The sequence below is a fragment of the Sphaerodactylus townsendi genome, linkage group LG17, assembly GCF_021028975.2.
Source record: "Sphaerodactylus townsendi isolate TG3544 linkage group LG17, MPM_Stown_v2.3, whole genome shotgun sequence".
In the NCBI taxonomy this organism is placed as follows: Eukaryota; Metazoa; Chordata; class Lepidosauria; order Squamata; family Sphaerodactylidae; genus Sphaerodactylus; species Sphaerodactylus townsendi.
The window spans coordinates 13,066,054-13,088,369 of record NC_059441.1 but is presented as its reverse complement, the minus strand read 5'-3'; the positions used below and the strand labels follow the sequence as shown (position 1 = coordinate 13,088,369).

At 47.4% G+C, this 22,316-nt stretch overlaps 1 protein-coding gene and 2 pseudogenes across 1 annotated transcript in view; all 3 read right to left on the bottom strand.

Annotated features, from left to right (window-relative positions):
- CCDC33 (coiled-coil domain containing 33) overlaps positions 1-22,316 on the bottom strand; it is a 149,059-nt gene that overhangs the window by 121,224 nt on the left and 5,519 nt on the right. Inside the window, exon 3 of the mRNA XM_048519734.1 lies at positions 20,876-21,088. Coding sequence (XP_048375691.1) covers positions 20,876-21,088 — 213 coding nt within the window. The remainder of the gene's footprint in view (positions 1-20,875; positions 21,089-22,316) is intronic.
- LOC125424787 lies at positions 9,203-9,310 on the bottom strand (annotated as a pseudogene).
- Positions 13,948-14,047, bottom strand: LOC125424788 (annotated as a pseudogene).

The following is a 22,316-nucleotide window of genomic DNA, read 5'->3' as shown; positions in this document are numbered from 1 at the left end:
AGCCTCTGCCAGCATGAACAATTGGCCATGCTGGCAGAGGCTGATGGGAATTGTAGTTCATGAACATCTGGAGAGCCGCAGGTTGCAGACCCCTGCCTTAGCAGCTGGACTCAGCAGCTGGGTTGGTTCCCTCTGTGTGAGTTACGCATGCCACAGCTGAACGGGCAGATGGTTGTGAACAGATCTGTATGTGGCTGCTTGTTGAGTGCCAGCGTGGGTGTCGTGGTTAAGAGCAGGCGCACTCTAATCTGGAGAACCGGGTTTGATTCCCCGCTCTGCCACATGAGCAGTGGAGGCTTATCTGGGGAACCAGATTAGCTTGTGCACTGCAACACGTGCCAGCTGGGTGACCTTGGGCCAGTCACAGTTCTCTCTGAACTCTCTCCGTCCCAGCTGCCTCCCAAGGTATCTGTTGTGGGCAGAGGAAGGGAAAGGAGCTTGTAGGCCACCTTGAGTCTCCTTTTTAGGACAGCAAGGTGGGATATAAATCCAAACTACTACTACTACTACTACTACTACTACTACTACTCTTCCTCCTCCTCCTCCTCCTCCTCCTCCTCCTCCTCTTCCTCTTCCTCTTCCTCTTCCTCTTCCTCTTCCTCTTCCTCTTCCTCTTCTTCTTCTTCTTCCTCCTCCTCCTCCTCCTCCTCCTCCTCCTCCTCCTCCTCCTCCTCCTCCTCCTCCTCCTCCTCCTCCTCCTCCTCCTCCTCCTCCTCCTCCTCCTCTTCCTCTTCCTCTTCCTCTTCCTCTTCCTCTTCCTCTTCCTCTTCCTCTTCCTCTTCCTCTTCCTCTTCCTCTTCCTCTTCCTCCTCCTCCTCCTCCTCCTCCTCCTCCTCCTCCTCCTCCTCCTCCTCCTCCTCCTCCTCCTCCTCCTCCTCCTCCTCCTCTTCCTCCTCCTCCTCCTCCTCCTCCTCCTCCTCCTCCTCTTCCTCCTCCTCCTCCTCTTCCTCCTCCTCCTCCTCCTCTTCCTCTTCCTCTTCCTCTTCCTCTTCCTCCTCTTCCTCTTCTTCCTCTTCTTCCTCTTCTTCCTCTTCTTCCTCTTCTTCCTCTTCCTCTTCCTCTTCCTCTTCCTCTTCCTCTTCCTCTTCCTCTTCCTCCTCCTCCTCCTCCTCCTCCTCCTCCTCCTCCTCCTCCTCCTCCTCCTCCTCCTCCTCCTCCTCCCTCCCTCCTCCCTCCCTCCTCCTCCCTCCTCCCTCCTCTCCTCCCTCCCTCCCTCTTCCTCTTCCTCTTCCCTCTTCCTCTTCCTCTTCCTCTTCCCCCTCCTCCTCCTCCTCCTCCTCCTCCTCCTCCTCCTCCTCCTCCTCCTCCTCCTCCTCCTCCTCCTCCTCCTCCTCCTTCTTCTTCTTCTTCTTCTTCTTCTTCTTCTTCTTCTTCTTCTTCAATAAATGAATACCATGATTTTAGTACAATGCCCCTCTCCCAGTTTGGTCTTCTATAGCTTTTCTCCCTCTTTGCTTCTATAGCTTTTCTCCTTCTTTTCCCAGGTCTTTTTTACTGGCAGAAAGAAGAGGAAAACGTAAAACAGCAATCTTATCCCATGTCGTCTGCTGGGAAAGGGGTCCGCCCTTATTTTTCCTTGTCAAAAATCGGCTTTCCCCTCATCTACTCTGCTGTATTTAGCCTGGGTAAGGAAGGAGGACTCCATTCGGTTTTAAGGGTGCCTGGGGAGACATTGAGTTAGGGGAAGCTCGCCTTGTCCGCAGTTCATCTTCATCCAGCTGAGCCCACTATTATTTTATGGAGTCTCGGGAGAAGCATAAAGCGTGTGTGTTCCAATAACAAGTCATAAATCACACGTGGAATTGCTGGGAGGGGAGGGGCTCTGTTAAATGTACTGTTTCTCTTTCTCCCGCTTTTCTATAGGCTCAGCAACATGTCAGTCAGTTGTGGTGGGCAGAGGTGTGGTGCTTGTGAGAAAGGGAGCTGTTTTCACATAGAACCTGTGTGGTTTTGTGCACATCCATCTACCTCCAAAGCCTCCATTTGCTCCAAAGGAACTTATCTCTCCAGTTTGGAATTCTGGGAGCTCTCCAGACCCCACCTGGAGGTTGGCATCTGTACAAGTAAAGCTGGACAGTGTACTTTCGTCAAAAAGAACTGGAGGGGGGCATAGCAAATATATGTGATCCATCAGCAACTACCACTGACATCACAGGATCCGAAAGATTTCCTAGTTATGGTTTCAATTCTCGCCACATAAAAGTTACTTTACAAAAGACATCTGGTTTTTCATCTTTTTTTAAAAAAACCTTGTCACCACTGAAATGTGTCAATTGATTACAAGCAACTTGTTAAAAGCTTCACAGTACATTGCATGGTAAGGTTCAAATTTTCTCTCATTCAGTTCTGCTTTTACTAGAAATGTACTCACAAGTTGTTCCTATCAATAAAGTGTTAAAGTTACCTGCCCCGTTGCCGTTACGCTTACGTTGGATTACGTTAGATTTACCGTTCGTTACGTTCAGGATTACGTTACGCTTGGATTACGTTCGTTCGTTCGTTCGTTCACTTCTCTAAAGAGTTCATGATGGTGGACAAATTCCCAGTGTGGCATACAAAGTAGACAGCTCCTCTAGGACTTGAGCAGAGCAGAGTCTGCAAGACCCGAGTTCCAGTCTCCAATCTGCCACGAACATCACTGCGTGACTTTGGACCTGTTCCATGCTCCCTCCTTTTTCCTACCCAACAGGACTGTTGTGAAGACAAAATTGGAATGGGAATCATTGTACGCTGCTCTGAGCTCCATAGAGAAGGGGCGGGAGAAGTGTATAGAAGCAGACAGATCTCTCCTCTATCACAACAACCCCATGTGGTAGGCTAGCCTAAGAAAGTAAGCCCAGACCTTCCAGGTGACTTTGGACCTGTTCCATGCTCCCTCCTTATCCTACCCAACAGGACTGTTGTGAAGACAAAATTGGAATGGGAATCATTGTATGCTGCTCTGAGCTCCATAGAGAAAGGGCGGGAGAAGTGTATAGAAGTAGACAGATCTCTCCTCTATCACAACAACCCCACGAGGTAGGCTAGCCTAAGAAAGCGGGCCCAGGCCTTCCAGGCAAATAGGGATTTGAATCCAGGTCTCACCAATGTTAGTCTGACAATCTAATCCCTGTGCAGGTTCCCACACTCTCTCCCAGTGTGCTGGGTGGCCGCTGTACCAATACAAGATCATCATAACGCGATGCCCTCTCAGCAGCAAAGTGAAAAGCACAAGAGCAATCAAACAGAAACCAAAGCTAACATCACATTGACATGTATTCTGACAGCGTCTCTGACGACTTCGCCACCCCCCCCCCACCAGCCACTGATGCTTCCTGACAAGAATCCCATAATAACTTGCAAAAAACAAGAGGCATCAATCAATGCCTGGCGACGAGGATGACATATTTTATTATGTCAACGGGAAAAACCTCGCTACGTATTCGACAATAAAATGTTATTGCTACGACTGCGTTGGCACCCTCCTGTTCAATATTTGTTTATTACAGCATTATATTTTACACACGGTTGGCTCTAGTGCTATAAGGACCTAGCGTAATTTTTTTTCATCATCTGTCTTTAGATTAAAACGGCATCCTCTTTGGTGAAAAAAAAAATGCTGGGCAAAAAGGCAGGATTGATTTTTAAGAAACGTACAAATGACGACGCTAAATGAGAAAACATAATTCCAGTCTGGTTACAGGATTCTAAAAATAAATCTAAGCACCATCTTTGATATTTATCTCTCAGTGTCAAAAGATGCTAAGTTTATCTGTCAAGGTTTACAGATGGTCTTGGACACGTATAAATATGTATGTGCAACTTCCCAAATCTTGATCAGGCATTCCAGCAAACATGAAATCTTATGGCTTGTACCTTCCCCTTATGGCTTGTACCTTGCTTAGCATGGAGGAATCTCCTTCGGGGGCAGCAGTGGCGTAGGAGGTTAAGAGCTCATGTATCTAATCTGGAGGAACCGGGTTTGATTCCCAGCTCTGCCGCCTGAGCTGTGGAGACTTATCTGGGGAATTCAGATTAGCCTGTACACTCCCACACATGCCAGCTGGGTGACCTTGGGCTAGTCACAGCTTCTCGGAGCTCTCTCAGCCCCACCTACCTCACAGGGTGTTTGTTGTGAGGGGGGAAGGGCAAAGAGATTGTAAGCCCCTTTGAGACTCCTACAGGAGAGGAAGGGGGGATATAAATCCAAACTCTTCTTCTTCTTCTTCTTCTTCTTCTTCTTCTTCTTCTTCTTCTTGGCATCCACTAGCCTCCTGGATTTTAATGACCAGGATAAGGATAGGATTTTACAATCCTTAAAAGATAGAGGTAACACTCTACCATCTGGGATCTCAGGGGATTGGTCCCGCATACTTACTCTTAAGAAAACGTTCAACCAAGTATCATTTGCATGCTTTGAGTCTTAATGATTATGTGTGTGTTAATATGATTCCAAGGGGACTACGAATACAGAAAGGTCCTGCTATGTTTAATGATGATGAGGTTTTCGTAAAATTATAAAATTATTTGGTTACTTAAAAGTAAATTGCTACTCCAGTGGGAGAACTAATTTTTTGAAGTCATTATTGTAGCCTGTTGGTACAAGTTTTCTTCATTTTCACTTTCGTGTGTACCTTCCCCTCTTGCTTAGCATGGAGGAATTTGCTTTGGAATTTGGCAAGTCCCGGGTCAGGTTTGTTTCCCCGTTCCTACACATGAAGCCTGCTTGGGCTAGTCACAGTTCTTTGGGACTTAAGAGTTTCTAAGTAACTTTGAGATTCCTTACAGTTGAGAAAAGCAGGGTATAAATCAAAACTCTCCTCCTCCTCCTATTACATTGTTCATGGAGAACAAAGAATTTGAGGCTGACATTTCAACAGCAGACGATCAAAACTTTCCAAGGTGGTAAACTTATCACAAAGGGTTAAGCCCCTGCCCTCCACTCCCCAGAAAAGCTCTGAAGCATCTCCCATTTCCCAGCAGAGATGAAAATGTCCAGGTTGAATAATATCACATGACAGCCCTGGGTGGGTAATTAAATCTATGAAGTAGTCCATATGTAATTATTTCATTACCCAGGCTGACCTCTATGTACTGGCAATCGGGTTTTGTCACAAGAGTTGCAATATTTACTCCTTAATGGCGAGTGGATTTTCTCTTGGCCTTTAGATCGGGCGCCTGTGCGTTTTTACACAACTTCTGTTGTTTTAATCTATATTTATTGTTAAGAAATTGCTGCTTAAGTTTTAAGTTTTAATGGATTTCAGTTTTATGTTGTTTTGATTTGCTGTCTTGGAGAACAGCCGTGTTGTGAGCCGCCTCGAGCCCTTCAGGAATGAGGCGGCCTATAAACAGACAGACAGACAGACAGACAGACAGACAGACAGACAGACAGACAGACAGACAGACAGACAGACAGACAGACAGATAAATAGTCGAGAGACCACATTTGCATCTGTGGTTGATCCCATCCTGAAAAGCACCTTCTTTGGCCTAACCTGCCCCAACGTTCGCTAGGATTTGCAAAGCTGTTGTTTGCTAGGGAGCCACCCCGTGTCTACATCTGTCCCGTCCTTGCTCTCCAGAGTAACCGAAACCCTAGAAATAATCTGATTTGGGGCTGTGAAATCTCATTTGAAGGTCTATTAATGCATAGCTGGAACGATACAGGTCCCACTTCGTCTCCACCGAGTGGAGCACGAGAAGCAATTTCACAAGGATATCCATCTCCGGGAACACGCCTAGAAAGGGATGTGTGGAATAATCAGAAACCAATTATCCTTGGGAGAGAGATTAAAACAATATCTGTGCTATCCTTTGTCCCCCTCGAACTCCCGTCTTCTATCTCCAAGGGGGAGGGCAAGGAACAGACAGCGCCAAACAGCCGAAACACAGATTAGGTCCTTAAAATATGACTTCAAGGCACTTCGTTGAAGAAAGTAATTAGCAGCAGGCTGATCCGCTCATTCCTTCTCCTTTTTTCGTCGCCTGACCCGAGCAGGAGAAATTTTAATCAATGTTGTTTAAATAATACATAAATAAAACATCCGTGCCTCCTGGCAGGCAGGCACTGAAAACCGAAGAGACCGTGTGATGATTATTAGCGCCGTATAATTGGCCGTGGTGTTTGCGAAAAGCTCGGGTCGCAGAGCCAAGATAATTTAAGGCAGATTAGTTACCATTAACACATGTCCGCCACCTTGTTGGGGTATGAAATAAGGCGGTTAAAGAATGATATAAGGATACACATTGATACTGAAGACATCCAGTATCGTGGCTGGAATATCAGAATAAGGTTTGAGTCCCAATAAAAGATGACTGGATTCTGAACGTAACGGATTATGCAGAAGAAGAAGAAGAAGAAGAAGAAGAAGAAGAAGAAGAAGAAGAAGAAGAAGAAGAAGAAGAAGAAGAAGAAGAAGAAGAAGAAGAAGAAGAACAAGAACAAGAACAAGAACAAGAACAAGAACAACAAGAAGAACAAGAACAAGAAGAACAAGAAGAACAAGAAGAGGAGGAGGAGGAGGAGGAGTTTGGGTTTATATCCCCCCTTTTTCTCCTGCAGGAGACTCAAAGGGGCTGACAATCTCCTTGCCCTTCCCCTCTCACAACAAATACCCTGTGAGGTAGGTGGGGCTGAGAGCGCTCCGAAAAGCTGTGACTAGCCCAAGGTCACCCAGCTGGCATGTGTGGGAGTGCACAGGCTAATCTGAATTCCCCAGATAAGCCTCCACAGCTCAAGCGGAATCAAACCCGGTTCCTCCAGATTAGAATGCACCTGCTCTTAACCACTACGTCACTGCCGCTCCACAATGGCAACGTTGACGGCATTACTATGGCCCCTTCCGCACAAGCAGAATAATGCACTTTCAATCCACTTTCAATGCACTTTGAAGCTGGATTTTACTGGGCGGAACGGCAGAATCCACTCGCAAACAAAAGCGGATTGAAAGTGTATTATTCTGCACGTGCAGAAGGGGCCTAAGAGAGAACATTTTGGACAATTTTTTTCACAAAACTGGAAACCTATTGCAGAATATCTTTTGAAAAAAAACCTGCAGTAACACAGCTGCACGAAGTGTTTACACTGGTGGGTGGGATATGTGCTATAAAAGGGGTTGGTAGTCAAGCTACGTTGTGGCGGTGACGTTTGTGTATGGACTTATAGGGAGACTGTCCGTGTTTTGTAATTGATCTGGTGGCACAGTATCCCAAACTGATAACTATCCAATTCTGTTGTTCTTGTCCCTTGTTTTTCACTCCCTCCCCCCTCGATCGTTTTTTAACATATCGATCGCCGCTGGAGGGACCGCGCAATGCAAATGTCATTTGCGAGGCGCCATCTTTTTACTGTATTTCAGTTGTTTCCTTGGAAAGAGCCTGGCGGGAGCTAATTAGGCACCACATTGGGTTTACCGGCAGAGGAGAGAGCCCGGCTATTCTTTCCTCTCTCTCAGTTTTGACCCTCCCCACCCCGCCGCCTTACACATTCCAGGAAAAGGGAAGGTTTTTTTCAAGGAAAGAAGCTGAAGCAATTTCTCCGGAGAACCGCAATGATCTTGAGGCCCCTTAGGGCTAACATTTGCTGAATTCCCTCCAACCCATTTATGCAGAAAAGCCCCAGTTCACCTGTGAAATAATTAATGCGGCAGTTTGGGGTGGGGTGTTCATTGTCTGCTCCGTTCCAGTGAGTTTTACAGTTTCTACATTTATCAGCAGCGCTGCCACAATTTTCTCCTTCCCCCCCCCCCAGATAGATATATAAAAGAAAGCAATTTCCTCCCTTTTAAGCCCATTTACTTGTCTTGCAGAAGTAGACACTTGACACGCGCTGAGAGATTATTGTGGAAGGAAGGAACCGGCAGCGATGAATATACCTAATAATTACTCTATCCTAAAAGTATGATAATTTTTTTTTCAATAGATCCGTATGTATTTTCTAATTTCAGCATTCGTTCTCCCAGGAAACCAGTGACAGCATGGTCTGGTCCTGTATGTGAGGTTCTCTTGATTAGTTGCATGTATTCTGTGCCCAAGCAAACTTCAAATATGCTTTAAAAGGGGCTTGGACAGATATATGAAGGAGAAGTCGATCTATGGCTACCAATCGTGATCCTCCTTGATCTGAGATTGCAAATGCCTGAGCAGACCAGGTGCTCGGGAGCAGCAGCAGCAGCAGCAGAAGGCCATTGCTTTCACATCCTGCAGGTGAGCTCCCAAAGGCACCTGGTGGGCCACTGCGAGTAGCAGAATGCTGGACTAGATGGACTCTGGTCTGATCCAGCAAGCTAGTTCTTATGTTCTTAAATATAAGATTCAGCAAAGGTTTCTCCCTCCCTTTTGAGGGGGGTATCTACATCCAAATATATTTGCAGGTGTTGGAACGTGTTCGAGCGATCTCCAAAAAAACCCAGCTTAAAATTGTTGCCATCCAAGCATCGGGGGCTCAAAATAGCTTGCAAAAATAAACACAAACACCCAGTGTAGCCACACAAACATAGCCACTGTAATATCCCTACAAACTGGGCTGATGTGGCACTAACCAGCATAGTGGTTAAGAAGCAGGTGGAGAGCCAGCGTGGTGTAGAGGTTAAGAGCAGGTGGATTCTAATCTGGAGAACTGGGTTTGATTCCCCACTCCTCCACCTGAGTGGCAGAGGCTTGTCTGGTGAACCAGATGTGTTTCCACACTCCTACACCCCTGCTGGATGACCTTGGGCTAGTCACAGTTCTTCGGAGCTCTCTCGGCCTCACCTACCTCACAGGGTGTTTGTTGTTGGGGGGGGGGGGGAGGAAAAGGAGCTTGTAAGACACCTTGAATCTCCTTACAGGAGAGAAAGGTGGAATATAAACCCAAATTCTTCTTCTTCCAACTTGGATCCCCTAGGCGCGCCGATGACAAACCACAGGCTAAAATCCCTTTGCCTCTTGTCTTTGGCAATGAGTTTCTATAAATTAATTAAGCACAGGGGAAAGAAATATTTTCTCTTGACTGTCCTAAATCTACATCCTGGTATCCCAGGATTTTGGCTTGTATTCCTGGGAGCTTTGAAGCTTCTCTTCCTCTTCCCACAAGAGGCACCTTGTGAGGTAGGTGGGGCTGAGAGAGTTCTGAGAGAACTGTGACAAGCTCAAGGTCAGCAGGCAGGAATGCAGGAGTGGGGAAACAAACCTGGTACACTAGATAAGATTTTGCCCCCCATGAGGTTTGGATTTATACTCCAACTTTCTCTCCTGTAAGGAGACTCAAGGGACCTTACAAGTTCCTTTCCTTTCCTCCCCCCCCCACCCCACAACAGACACCTTGTGAGGTAGGTGGGGCTGAGAGAACTGTGCCTAGCCCAAGGTCACCCAGCAGGAATGCAGGAGTGCGGAAACACATCTGGTTCCCCAGATAAGCCTCTGCCACTCAAGTGGAGGAGTGGGGAATCAAACCCTGTTCTCCAGATTAGAATCCACCTGCTCTTAACCAGTACACCACGCTAGCTCTCTGTCTCACCCCTCTAATGAGACAGGATGCAGGCTTAGATGGACCACCGGTCTAATCGTGCAGGGCTCTTCCGATATTCTTACAACCTATTAATGTCTGCGAATTTTTCTCTAAAGGGATAATCATTTGACAACCCAGAGGCTGGCTTTAAAACATGGATGTAATGTGCATGCATTAGATGACTCTCTTGTTGTCCCGGAAATGCTCCACAGCATGCTGACTTCACATCCAGGTTTTGGGCTAGATCAGGGGTGGGGAAGCTGCGGCTCTCCAGATGTTCAGGAACTACAATTCCCATCAGCCTCTGTCAGCATGGCCAATGGGCCATGCTGGTAGGGGCCATGGTGAATTGATAGAGTATGGATTCATTTGGAGTTCCTGGAGAGCCGCAGCCTGCTCCTATGAGCTAGATATTATTTTATTTATATATTTTTTCAATTTCCACCCCACCCTTTCCTGACCAAGCTGGACTCCCATCACATTTTGCTCAGTGCAGCTTCTACTTCCAGACGTTTCTCCCATTGGTCTAGAGAGCAAGAGGAGGAGGAGGAGGAGGAGGAGAAGAGTTGGATTTATATCCCCCCTTTCTCTCCTGTAGGAGACTTACAATCTCCTTTTCCTTCCCCCCCCCCCAACAAACACCCAGTGAGGTGGGTGGGGCTGAGAGCTCTCCGAAAAACTGTGACTAGCCCAAGGTCACCCAGCTGGCATGTGTGGGAGTGCACAAGAAGAAGAAGAAGAAGAAGAAGAAGAAGAAGAAGAAGAAGAAGAAGAAGAAGAAGAAGAAGAAGAAGAAGAAGTAGAAGAAGAAGAAGAAGAAGAAGAAGAAAAAGAAAAAGAAAAAGAAAAAGAAAAAGAAAAAGAAGGAAGAAAAAGAAGAAGAAGAGGAAGAGGAAGAAAAAGAAAAAGAAGAAGAAGAAAAAGAAGAAGGAGGAGGAGGAGGAGGAGAAGGAGGAGGAGTTTGGATTTATATCCCCCCTTCCTCTCCTGTAGGAGACTCAAAGGGACTTACAATCTCCTTGCACTTCCCCCCTCACAACAAACACCCTGTGAGGTAGGTGGGGCTGAGAGAGCTCCGAGAAGCTGTGACTAGCCCAAGGTCACCCAGCTGGCGTGTGTGGGAGTGCACAGGCTAATCTGAATTCCCCAGATAAGCCTCCACAGCTGAGGCGGCAGAGCTGGGAATCAAACCCGGTTCCTCCAGATTAGATGCATGAGCTCTTAACCTCCTACGCCACTGCTGCTCCTAGTCAATCTAGTTCACCAGATAAGCCTCCACAGCTCAAGTGGCAGAGCAGCGGAATCAAACCCTGTACTCCAGATTAGAGCGCACCTGCTCTTAACCACCACACCACGCCGAGAGGGAAAGCCGGCCTCCATCAGAAGCAGGCGTCCAGCAACGCTCAGCCATGCCCTTCCTTCTCTTCATCTGTCTCCCTTCCAAAGCCACTTCTGATAAATCTGTCAGCAGCTGCTCGGCACCTCAGCTGACAGCCATTCAAAAAAAACCCTCTACAAATTGCCAGCCTGCGCTTGGCTGAGCAGCGTTTACATCACGCCTCATCAACACGGAGAAAGGAGACGGAAGCAAGTTTGTTTTTTCAGCTCCATTGGGCTTCTGGATGAATGGGCCCCCGCTCTGTGCGTTTGCAAAAGCCCACGCTATCGTGACGGATACCCTGCCACCGAGAAACGCCGGAAAGGCAGCGGCCTCCTGCAATGCCAGAGATGTAGCTGGCCGGCCGACAAACCGGCCACAGGCAGGGAGAAATCGGTCAGCAAGCTGACTCCCGTCGGGAACAATGGGGACAGCTTCCCATTCATCACAAGCTAATAAAGAGTTCTCCCGGGCAAGGGGTAGTAATAATAGGCCAGTCATGTTCTCAGCCACTGCGCAGCGAAAGAGGGCACCGAACACACTTTAGGCATTAATAGCTCAAAAGATGCCTTTAATCAATCAAGACATCGGCCCTTCGGACTGCAGCTTTTCCTCCATCAATCTGCCAGTTAGTTAGTAAAGCGCCGGCACTCCTTCCAACCGGAACCACCCGACGTGGAGTTTTCACATCATTAATTTAGCATCTGCTTAAAAGTGACAGGGTTTGTCATCTAAGGTTGGGGCTTCAGGCCCATCTCAAGGATTTACTGGCTGCTAATATTTCCCTTTTTGGAGAAGACAGAAGTCGCTGGAAAAGACAATAATGCTAGGAAAAGTGGAAGGCAGGAGGAAAAGAGGAAGACACGACAGGAAGAAGAAGAAGAAGAAGAAGACGACGACGACAACGACGGAGGAGGAGGAGAAGAAGAAGAAGAAGAAGAAGAAGAAGAAGACGGAGGAGGAGGAGGAAGAGGAGGAAGAGGAGGAAGAGGAGGAGGAGGAGAAGGAGAAGAAGACGACGACAACGACGGAGGAGGAGGAGAAGAAGAAGAAGAAGACGGAGGAGGAAGAAGAGGAGGAGGAGGAGGAGGAGGAGGAGGTGGAGGAGAAGGAGAAGGAGGAGGAGGAGGAGGAGGAGGAGGAGGAGGAGGAGGAGAAGAAGAAGAAGAAGAAGAAGAAGAAGAAGAAGAAGAAGAAGAAGAAGAAGAAGAAGAAGAAGAAGAAGAAGAAGAAGAAGAAGAAGAAGAAGAAGAAGAAGAAGAAGAAGAAGAAGAAGAAGAAGAAGAAGAAGAAGAAGAAGAAGAAGAAGAAGAAGAAGAAGAAGAAGAAGAAGAAGAAGAAGAAGAAGAAGAAGAAGAAGAAGAAGAAGAAGGTGGTTTCAGAAACTTAGAAGGGACAGTGCTTACATGGGGGACCTCCAAGGAAGACTCTGCAGAGGAGGGCAATGGCAAACCACCTCTGCTTCCCATTCGCCTTGAAATCACCAGATTTGACTTGATAGCACTTTACACAAACTGCATTAAGAGCCACTTTGGCCAAAAGGGAAAAAAAGAGTTTGGATTTATACCCCACCTTTCTCTCCTGTAAGGAGACTCAGGGTGGCTCACAAGCTCCTTTCCCTTCCTCTCCCCACAACGGACACCTTGCGAGGCAGGTGGGGCTGAGAGAGTTCTCAGGGCAGGTGGGGCTGAGAGAAAACTGTGATCAGCCCCAGGTCACCCAGCAGGAATGTGGGAGCGCGGAAACACCTCTGGTTCACCAGATAAGCCTCTGCCACTCAGGTGGAGGAACGGGGACTCAAACCCGGGAATCAAATTGTGAAGAGGGGATTGGAATGTGTGCGATTCTTGTTGCCTGGACTCAGTTCGTTACACAAATAGTCCCCATTTCAAGCCAGGCCCTGTGAACCCACAAAGAGCCTTGCATTTTTATGCCAACAAGCCTGTCGTTATTAGAGTTGCAAACTCTGGGTTGGGAAAATCAACGGAGATTTGGAGGGCCGAGGCTGGGAGATATGAGATTTGGGGAGGGGAGATATCGTGCATAAGTGCCAAACTCGTGGCCCTCCAGATGTTACGGACTACAGTTCCCATCATCCCCTGCCAGCATCATGCTGGCAGGGGATGATGGGAACTGTAGTCCGTAGCATCTGGAGGGCTGCGAGTTTGACACCTGTGCTAGCGGGAATGTGATACAACCCTCCAAAACAGCCAGTTTTCTCTGTAGCCCAGAGCTCAGTTGCGAATCCAAGAGATCTACAGGTCCAACTGGGAGGTTGGCAGCCATCCTTATTATTCATAATGTACACAACGTTGCTGAATGCTAAATGTTCTTGACCAGGCAGCCCGGGCTCCAAACTCTCCCTCCGAGCAGTCCGCCGAGTCGGGCACTGAAGCTTTGCACGAGATCAATCCGTTTCCTGATAGAACGTCCTTGCGCATCCTAATGTCGGAGTAACCTTAAATGTATACATCAGAGCCGCCGCAGAGCTTTCTTTTCCTGCCATGCTTACGAGACGCCCGTGCAAACAGCTGAGCATCTTTGCACGTGCCAAAGAATACATTACACGGACTCGGGGATGCAGGCGCAGAATATACTCAGTGGCAGCTTGGTCCCCTGGAAGGTCTTTGCAATCCATCTCTAATTCCCTCCTAGCCCCATGCCTGCATAAAATCCCGACGTTTTGCACATTCACATAAGCTGATAGCTGAAAGAAAGCACGGCCAACACACAAACCAGGGGAAAAGCTCTTGAGGAGCTCAAATGTAATAGGAATCGGCAAATGCCCCCTATTTTATTTCACTTTACGTTCATTTATGATTTTTGCCCATGTTTTCGGCTCTCTGCTTTCTGCAGGTTGTAAGTTTTCTTGTTTGGACTGAGTGGACACGTTGCATGGTTTTTATACATAACGCACACTCCTTTGTCACATCCAACATGCATAATGCTGGAACAACATAGAACAAAGTGTGATTTTTTTTTTCATTTGAATGTACAACGCAGAGTCAGAAAACAGGACAAAAATAAAGACCCTCCAGTTTGATCCACACAAGGGATTAGTGGGGTGAAGAAGAAGAAGAGGAGTTTGGATTTATACTCCAACTTTCTCTCCTGTAAGGAGCCTCAAGGGACCTTACAAGATCCTTTCCCTTCCTCCCCCCACAACAGACACCTTGTGAGGTAGGTGGGGCTGAGAGAACTGTGACTAGCCCAGTGGTGGGATCCAAAAAATTTAGCAACAGGTTCCCATGGTGGTGGGATTCAAACTGTGGCGTAGTGCCAATGGGGCTGGGCGGGGCACAAGGGGGGCATGGCCGGGCATTCCGGGGCGGGGCAATCCTGGGCGGGGCTGTGGCAAGGACGCGGCCGCTGCGCCGGTCCTTGGGCGGGAAACGAATGCACGCAGGCGCAGGCTGCCACGCGCGCCGGTGCACCTCCTGCTAGACTGCTTCTGCGTGCTACTGCTGAGAGGAGGGGCGTAACTAAGGCAAAAATCACATGGCAAAATCACCAATTAGTAACCCCCTCTCAGCACACACAAATAATTAGTAACCTACTCTCGGGAACCTGTGAGAACCTGCTGGATCCCACCTCTGGACTAGCCCAAGGTCACTCAGCAGGAATGCAGGAGTGCGGAAACACATCTGGTTCACCAGATAAGCCTCTGCCACTCAAGTGGAGGAGTGGGGAATCAAACCCCGTTCTCCAGATTAGAATCCACCTGCTCTTAACCACTACACCACGCTGGCTCTTGGTTCAGCTGATGTACGGTAACCGCAGAAGGACTTGAAGGCAAGAGGCAAGCAGGCCAGTTTGCCGCTGCCTGTCACTGTGTATTAATCCTGGACCTCTTCAATAGTCTCCCAACCAAGTCCTAAGCAGGACCAGCCCTGTTTAGCATCCAGGACCTGACAGGATTAGGCCATCCAGATCCCATTCCAAGGAACAGCAATATCGGAACAGAAAACTGGTGTCGAATCAGCAGGGTTGCAAAATCTGAATTCACCCTAAGGGTGCGGTGCCTTGTTCATGGAAACTGACAGGGAGAATGGAAAACAGTGTGTGTGGGTGGGGTGGGGTGGACCCACTAGAACAGTGATGGAGAACCTTTTCGAGACCGAGTGCCCAAATTGCAACCCAGAACCCACTTATTTATCACAAAGTGCCAACGCGGCAATTTAACCTGAATACTGAGGTTTTAGTTTAGAAAAAATGGTTGGCTCCGAGGTGCGCGTTACTCGGGAGTAAGCTTGGTGGTAGTCAATGGCTTTGCTTTGAAGCAACCGTGCAACTCTTCTGACGGGTGAATCACGCCCCTAGGAGGGTTTACTCAGAAGCAAGCCCCATTGCCAGCAACCGAGCTTACTCCCAGGTAAAGGATCACGCTTTAGTTCTTCGCATGAAAATCAGTGGGGTTTAACAGCGCTTAACAGGATTACCAACACTGCTTCCCCAAAACTAGGTCTTAAGTTTCATGCTAATAATCGAGCCCAGCGGCCCAGGCCAGCCTAGATGTGTGTGTGGGGAGGGGGGTGCGACTCTGTTTGTGTGTGCCCACAGAGAGGGCTCTGAGTGCCACCTCTGGCACCCGTGCCATAGGTTCGCCACTGCTGCACTAGAACGACATTTCTGGCCAGCAGATATTCCATCACTCTTCACTTCTACCTTCCTGAAAAAGCTGTGTGCTGATCAATCGCCCCCTCGCCTCAGTTTTGACCTCCTTTGCGCTTTTCAGGAATCAGGGAATTGCTTGCATTGCAGCGCCCATAAATCCTGCACCGATCACTCACCCTCCATTTTCCTTCCCGTCCTATCAGCTCCCTTCCCCTTAAAATTATAGCCATCTCTTTGCTGACTAGGATGTTTCCGCAGCAGGCAGAGTTTAACCCAGCACAGTCCGTAGACTGCAGTGATGAAGGTCTTTCTGCGGTGTACACCCAGGGAAAAACCCCATGGGGTTGCAAGCTTCCAGGTGGAGATGAGAGATCCCCTGAAATTATGATTGATCTCCAGGTCTGGAAAAAAATAGCTGCTTTAAAGGGCAGATCTATGGCATTATGCTGCACTGAAGAGAAGAAAAAGAAGAGTTTTGAATTTATACCCCACCTTTCTCTCCTGTAAGGAGACTCAAGGTGGCCTACAAGCTCCTTTCCCTTCCTCTCCTCACAACAGACACCTTGTGAGGTAGGTGAGACTGAGAGAGTTCCCAAGAACTGTGACTGGCCCAAGGTCGCCCAGCAGGAATGTAGGACTGCAGAAACACACCTGGTTCACCAGATAAGCCTCCGCCACTCAGGTGGAGGAGTGGGGAATCAAACCCCTTTCTCCAGATAAGAATCCACCTGCTCTTAACCACTACACCCCTTTGAGGTCCAGCCTCCACGCCTGCCTTCCCCAGCTCACCCCCAAACCTCCAGGAATGTACTTAAAACCGGTCCAGATTCACACAAATCTGTGACCCAGATGTGCCTACCAAGGTGACTTTTCCGGTGGCATCAAAGACAGAATACCTGTGAATACCAGCTGATGAGGAACAGCGGGAGTTGGACAGGAAACCAAAGCTTGTAGGCATCATTGGGCACATGAAAAGCTATCCTGGGAAAGAAGCCCAGACAAAATGGACCGCCAGTCTGATCCGGCAGGGCTTCTCGTTTCTCAGCAAATAGATTTGTAAAAGCAGTAGCCGCATTCACCAGCCCTTGAATATGTAACTGAAAAGGTGAACATTTACCAGGATTTAGAAGAAGAAGAAGAAGAAGAAGAAGAAGAAGAAGAAGAAGAAGAGGAGGAGGAGGAGGAGGAGGAGGAGTTTGGATTTATATCCCCCCTTTCTCTCCTCCTCCTCCTCCTCCTCCTCCTCCTCCTTCTTCTTCTTCTTCTTCTTCGTGGAGAGTTAACACACAGCTTTTAATTTTTAAACACAGTTGCCCTGGCCGATATTTCCAGAGTGACCTCAGCACGGTGTAGTTTTATCACCACTTTTTTTTTAATCGCTGCTTCACCCCAGAGGCCTGAGATGAGGCATTATAAATAGCGTTTGCTAATGTCTCTCCATCCCTCACCCCTCTGTTCAGCCTGACGCTTTAACTTGCCCTTACAATAACTACAGTGCACGGCTGATTACTATCGATCTCTTCCCACCCACCCCCCCCACCCGGCTTGCATCTAGACATTTGGCAGGCAGGCTCAATCAGTGCTTTGGTAATTCTAATCTAAAGGCAGCAATTTCCCCATATATTACAGACACAAAAAGGGGATGTACTCGCCTTCTATTCTTTCCCTCCCCACACCCCCACTGAACACATATCCTTCGCTCATTAAACACCTACAAGGGGAAGGAGGAGGAGGAGGAGGAGGAGGAGCAGGAGGAAGGATTTATGCCCCACCTTTCTCTCCTGTAAGGAGACTCAAGGTGGCTGACAAGCTCCTTTCCCTTCCTCTCCCCACAACAGACACCTTGTGAGATAGGTGGGGCTGGTAGAGTTTAGAGAAAACTGTGACTGGCCCAAGGTCACCCAGCAGGAATGTAGGAGTGCGGAAACAAATCTGGTTCACCAGATAAGCCTCCGCCACTCAGGTGGAGGAGTGGGGAATCAAACCCGGTTCTCCAGATTAAAATCCACTTGCTCTTAACCACAATGTCATGCTGGCTCTAGGTGGGCATCAGTAGCATTTCCATGCACTTCCCAAATTGCTCGGTGCTTCATCTGAGACATCTCCCACGGCCTGTTTGGTTTTGTATCTGAGAACCAAGGTGGATTGCCAACATTGCATCAAGGGGTAAAATGCCCTACATATCAGATAGGGCTGGAAATCTCCCAAAATGACAACTGATCCCCAACCAACAGAGATCCCTTGGAGGGTGGATTCAATCCCACTTAGGTCCCAATTAAGGATTTTTAAAAAAGATATTTAAAACCATTGAACTAGACAGGCTGACATGTTTTTCAAGTCAAATTGCAGAATTTCAATGTGCAAATGTTTCAAATTGCTGTACCTTCAAACTCTGAAAAAGCCAAGCTTCCACACACACCCCTCCCATTTCTGCTCAGATTTTTGCTCTCCTGGTGTACAGTGGAACCTTGGTTTTCATTGCCTTCGGTTTTCATCGGTTTTGGTTTTCATCGATTTTTTCAGTGAAAAATTTGTCTCGGTTTTCACCGATTTGCAGTGAGGTGCAGGGGTTTGTGGAGAAAAATCACCCGGACAAAGCTGTTGCAGGCCGTGTCTCTAATGACAACATCATGCCCCAATGGCCGTGTCTTTAATGACAACATCATGCCCCATTTCAGACAAATCTTAAAGAGGCGTCAGAAACAGACCTCTTGGGACAGCTTTCTGGTGCGACATTGGTCCACTGGCTCTGAATCTGGTCCTAGTGTTATTGTTTGTTACTGTTTTCAGCATTAAACACTGTGTTTATTCACCAAAAATGTGTTTATGGCATGTTTTTTTGGAGTGTCTAGAATGGATTAATTGGATTTACATTGATTCCTATGGAAAAGTTTGCCGCGGTTTTCACCAGTTTTTCATCGATTCTTTTCAGACAGATTACCAATGAAAACTGAGGTTCCACTGTACACAGAATTCAAAAGACAGGGAAAAGTACCAACAAGATTCATTCTGTAAAGGAAGCCACACACCCCCAGTTGCAAGACCTGAGCAAGGCTATTAATGGATAGGACATTTTGGAGGCCACTGATTTATATGGCTACCATAGGTCAGAAGTGACTTGATGGAGCATTACACACACAAGGATGGAGCTGAAATGCTGGAGTATTATTATTATTAAATTTCATAAACTGCCCACCCCTGAAGTGCTCTGGGAGGTATGCAATAACAAACAATACACAATAAGAAAAAAACAAGTTATAAACATCAAACAGCAAAATCCCTTAAAATCACAACAGCAACGTTATCATAAAACCCACATTAATTGGTGGCATCCGATCCTAAGGCCGGGAGGGGATCAGCAATGCCAAAAATAACAGAGATGTCATACAAGGCAATGCTGGAGATGGGGCAAAGGTAAACCGTGGGGGCATCAAGAGGGGGCAGGCAGTCCACGGCCAGCCTCCCCCAAAAGGCCAGTGGAACAACTCAGTTTTGCAGGCCCTAAAGAACTCACGAAAGTCCCGCAAGGCCCTAACAGCAGGTGGAAGAGGGTTCCACCAGAAGCGAGGAGACAGAGCAGGGCCGTGAAGAAGAGAGAGAAAAGGAAGAAGAGAAGAAGAGAGAAGAGAGAAGAAGAAAGAGAAGAGAAAGAGAAAGAGAAAGAGAAGAGAGAAAGAGAGAAGAGAAAGAAGAAGAAGAAGAGAAAGAGAAAGAGAGAAGAAGAAGAAGAAGAAGAAGAAGAAGAAGAAGAAGAAGAGGAGGGGGAGGAGGAGGAGGAGGAGGAGGAGGAGTTTGGATTTATATCCCCCCTTTATATCTCCTGGGGCTGAGAGAGCTCCGGAAAGCTGTGACTAGCCCAAGGTCACCCAGCTGGCGTGTGTGGGAGTGCACAGGCTAATCTGAATTCCCCAGATAAGCCTCCACAGCTCAGGCAGCAGAGCGGAGAATCAAACCCGGTTCCTCCAGATTAGAACGCACCTGCTCTTAACCACTACGCCACTGCTGCTCTCCTGGCCCGGGTAAAAGGCCGGATAGAGACCGGCCACATCATTGTACGGACTTGCCCTGCTGAAGAATTTGTCATCAGTAGCATTTCCATTTAAAGGATGTGAAAAAAATGAAATAGAAGAATTTCTGGTTTTTAAAAAAACTCAACACCTTCTCCACAATGAGGCAGAACTGTGCATTTCCGCCATCTCACCAACCCAACTCTGACCGTTCAAAATACCTCCCAGGTTTGATTTTTCACCACGGTTTATGAACTTATCCTCCTTAATTACCATAGCTACAAGCCCAGCAGGGCTGTTGAAAGGATTATGGGGTAACCTAAGGAAGTTATTATTTAAGCTTCTAATCTTAAATACAGCTGCTATTATTCAAGAGCGATTTCGAACACTAACAACTCACGAACCAGAAAACACTCACAAAAAGCTGGTCTTGGCAAGAGGAGAGTTTCTGACTGCTGGGTGGAATTGTTAGGGTTTTTTTACCCCCCATTCGTTAATCCGAAAAGCTCAGCTGGAAATATGGCAGCTAAAAAAGACTCTATGACCTTGGTAACAACAGCCCTAAATGTTTGGAGGCAGAGCTTACATTGTAGGTCAGTGATGGCGAACCTATGGCACGGGTGCCAGAGGTGGCACTCGGAGCCCTCTCTGTGGGCACGCGCACACAGAGTTCATCATGTGGGGGTGGAAAATCATCCCCCCCACACACACACACATCTAGGCTGGCCTGGGTCACTGAGCATGATGTGCGCGCACTGCGGTGAGCAGGGAGGACTTGGCTGGCGGGCCTGGTGCCTGTGCTCCAGGTGGCTGCTGCCTTAAGGGGGGGGCGCACACCACAGAGCGGTGTGCATGGGACTTGCTGGAGGCTAGAGCAGGCTGGCCCCTACTTGAGCGGGTGTGGCAGAGGAAGAGGGAGCCAACTGGTTTTTTTCTAAACTAAAACCTCAGCATTCAGGTTAAATTGCTGGATTGGCACTTTGCGATAAATAAGAGGGTGGTTTTTTTTTAGAAAAGTTTGGATTTTTATCCCCCCTTTCTCTCCTGCAGGAGACTCAAAGGGGCTGACAATCTCCTTGCCCTTCCCCCCTCACAACAAACACCCTGTGAGGTAGGTGGGGCTGAGAGAGCTCCGAGAAGCTGTGACTAGCCCAAGGTCACCCAGCTGGCGTGTGTGGGAGTGTACAGGCCAATCTGAATTCCCCAGATAAGCCTCCACAGCTCAGGCGGCAGAGCTGGGAATCAAACCCAGTTCCTCCAGATTAGATACACGAGCTCTTAACCTCCTACGCCACTGCTGCTCTAAGTGGAGTTTGGGTTGCAATTTGGGCACTCGGTCTCAAAAAGGTTCGCCATCACTGTTGTAGGTATTACCCACTGCACAGACTGCAAGATTTTTTCGCTTACCTGGACCCCTAAAAAGGTATCTTCAAAGTCCAGCTTTGGGCTGTATCCTGGTGAAGGAAGATGTAAACTGCTGTCACTCGGTAATCGTCTCAGAATCGATGGTGAGGAAGAGGAGGAGGAGGGTAGAGACGAAGGAAGCCCTTCATCGGCAAGATCTTTCGATATCTCTGGAGAGGTTTGCTGCCCAGGTTCAGGAGATTCTGAAAGCAGCTGCTGGAAACAGAAGTGATATATTTTGTTTTCCCTGCAAGTTGCTTTAAACATTGGGGGTTTTTTAAAAATAATTTTTATTGTATAGAATATTGTTATATTTGTTACATTCAATATATTTATTCAAACTATACATTTTTCCTTTTTCTCCCCCCCCCCTCCCCCTTCTTTTCATTGGTTATTCAAGCAAGCAGCAGAAGGTTCATTCTTCTTATTCTCTTGTTCCATAGTTCTTCGTTAAATCCGGCTTCTTCCATCCATTTCTCATACAATGTCCATAATTTCATATCTTCTAATTTCTCTTGCCATAGTGTATTTTTTGCCAGTCTCTCAAAAATTTCTAGCTGTATCTGTTCCCAAATATATTCTAGCCATTTTGAGACTGTCCATTTCTTGTTATCTTTCCAGCCCAACGCTAACACTGCATGTGCTGCTCTGATCATTATTTTATACATTGGTTCCAAAGTTCTATTTACTCTTATATCATCTATTATTCCCACTATTAATAAATCATTGTTTACATCAATTTTTACTTTTACTAACCTACATATTTCAAAATGTTTTCCCAAAACTTTTTTACCACTTTACATTCTATCCACATATGAATATAATATGCTCCCTGTTTTCCACAGTGCCAACATTTTGGGCTTAATCCATTAATCATATTGGCTAGCTGTATAGCGGTTGCTTTAAACATTGGTCTCCCCTGGTGGACTCTAATCTGGAGAACTTGTCTGATTCCTCACTTCTCCACATGAGCAACAGACTTTTAACTGATGAGCTGGATTTGTTTCCCCACTGATACATATGACACAAGCTGGGCGACCTTGGGCCAGTCACAGTTCTTCGGAAGTCTCTCAGCCCTACCTACTTCACAAGGTATCTGTTGTGGGGTGAAGAAAGGAAAGGAGTTTGTAGGCCACCTTGAATCTGCCTACAGGAGAGAAAGGCAGGGCATCAATCCAAACTTTATACTCTCTTATTCTTTCTCTTTCCTTTCCAACTAGCCTGTTTTGGGCACCCCCACCAAATGAGTGGGGGCCTTCTCAGTCATGGCCCCAAAACCTTGGAAGCCCCTCCCCAGAAAGATTTCCTGTCTCCCTCCACCATGGTCTTCCTCCTGCAGGCGAAGACCTTTCTGGTTCGGTGCACTCCCAGGAACTCTGATTGGCCCCACTCCCCAGTTGCGTTGTGTTTGTATGTTTACATGTTTTTTTATCCAATTGTATAA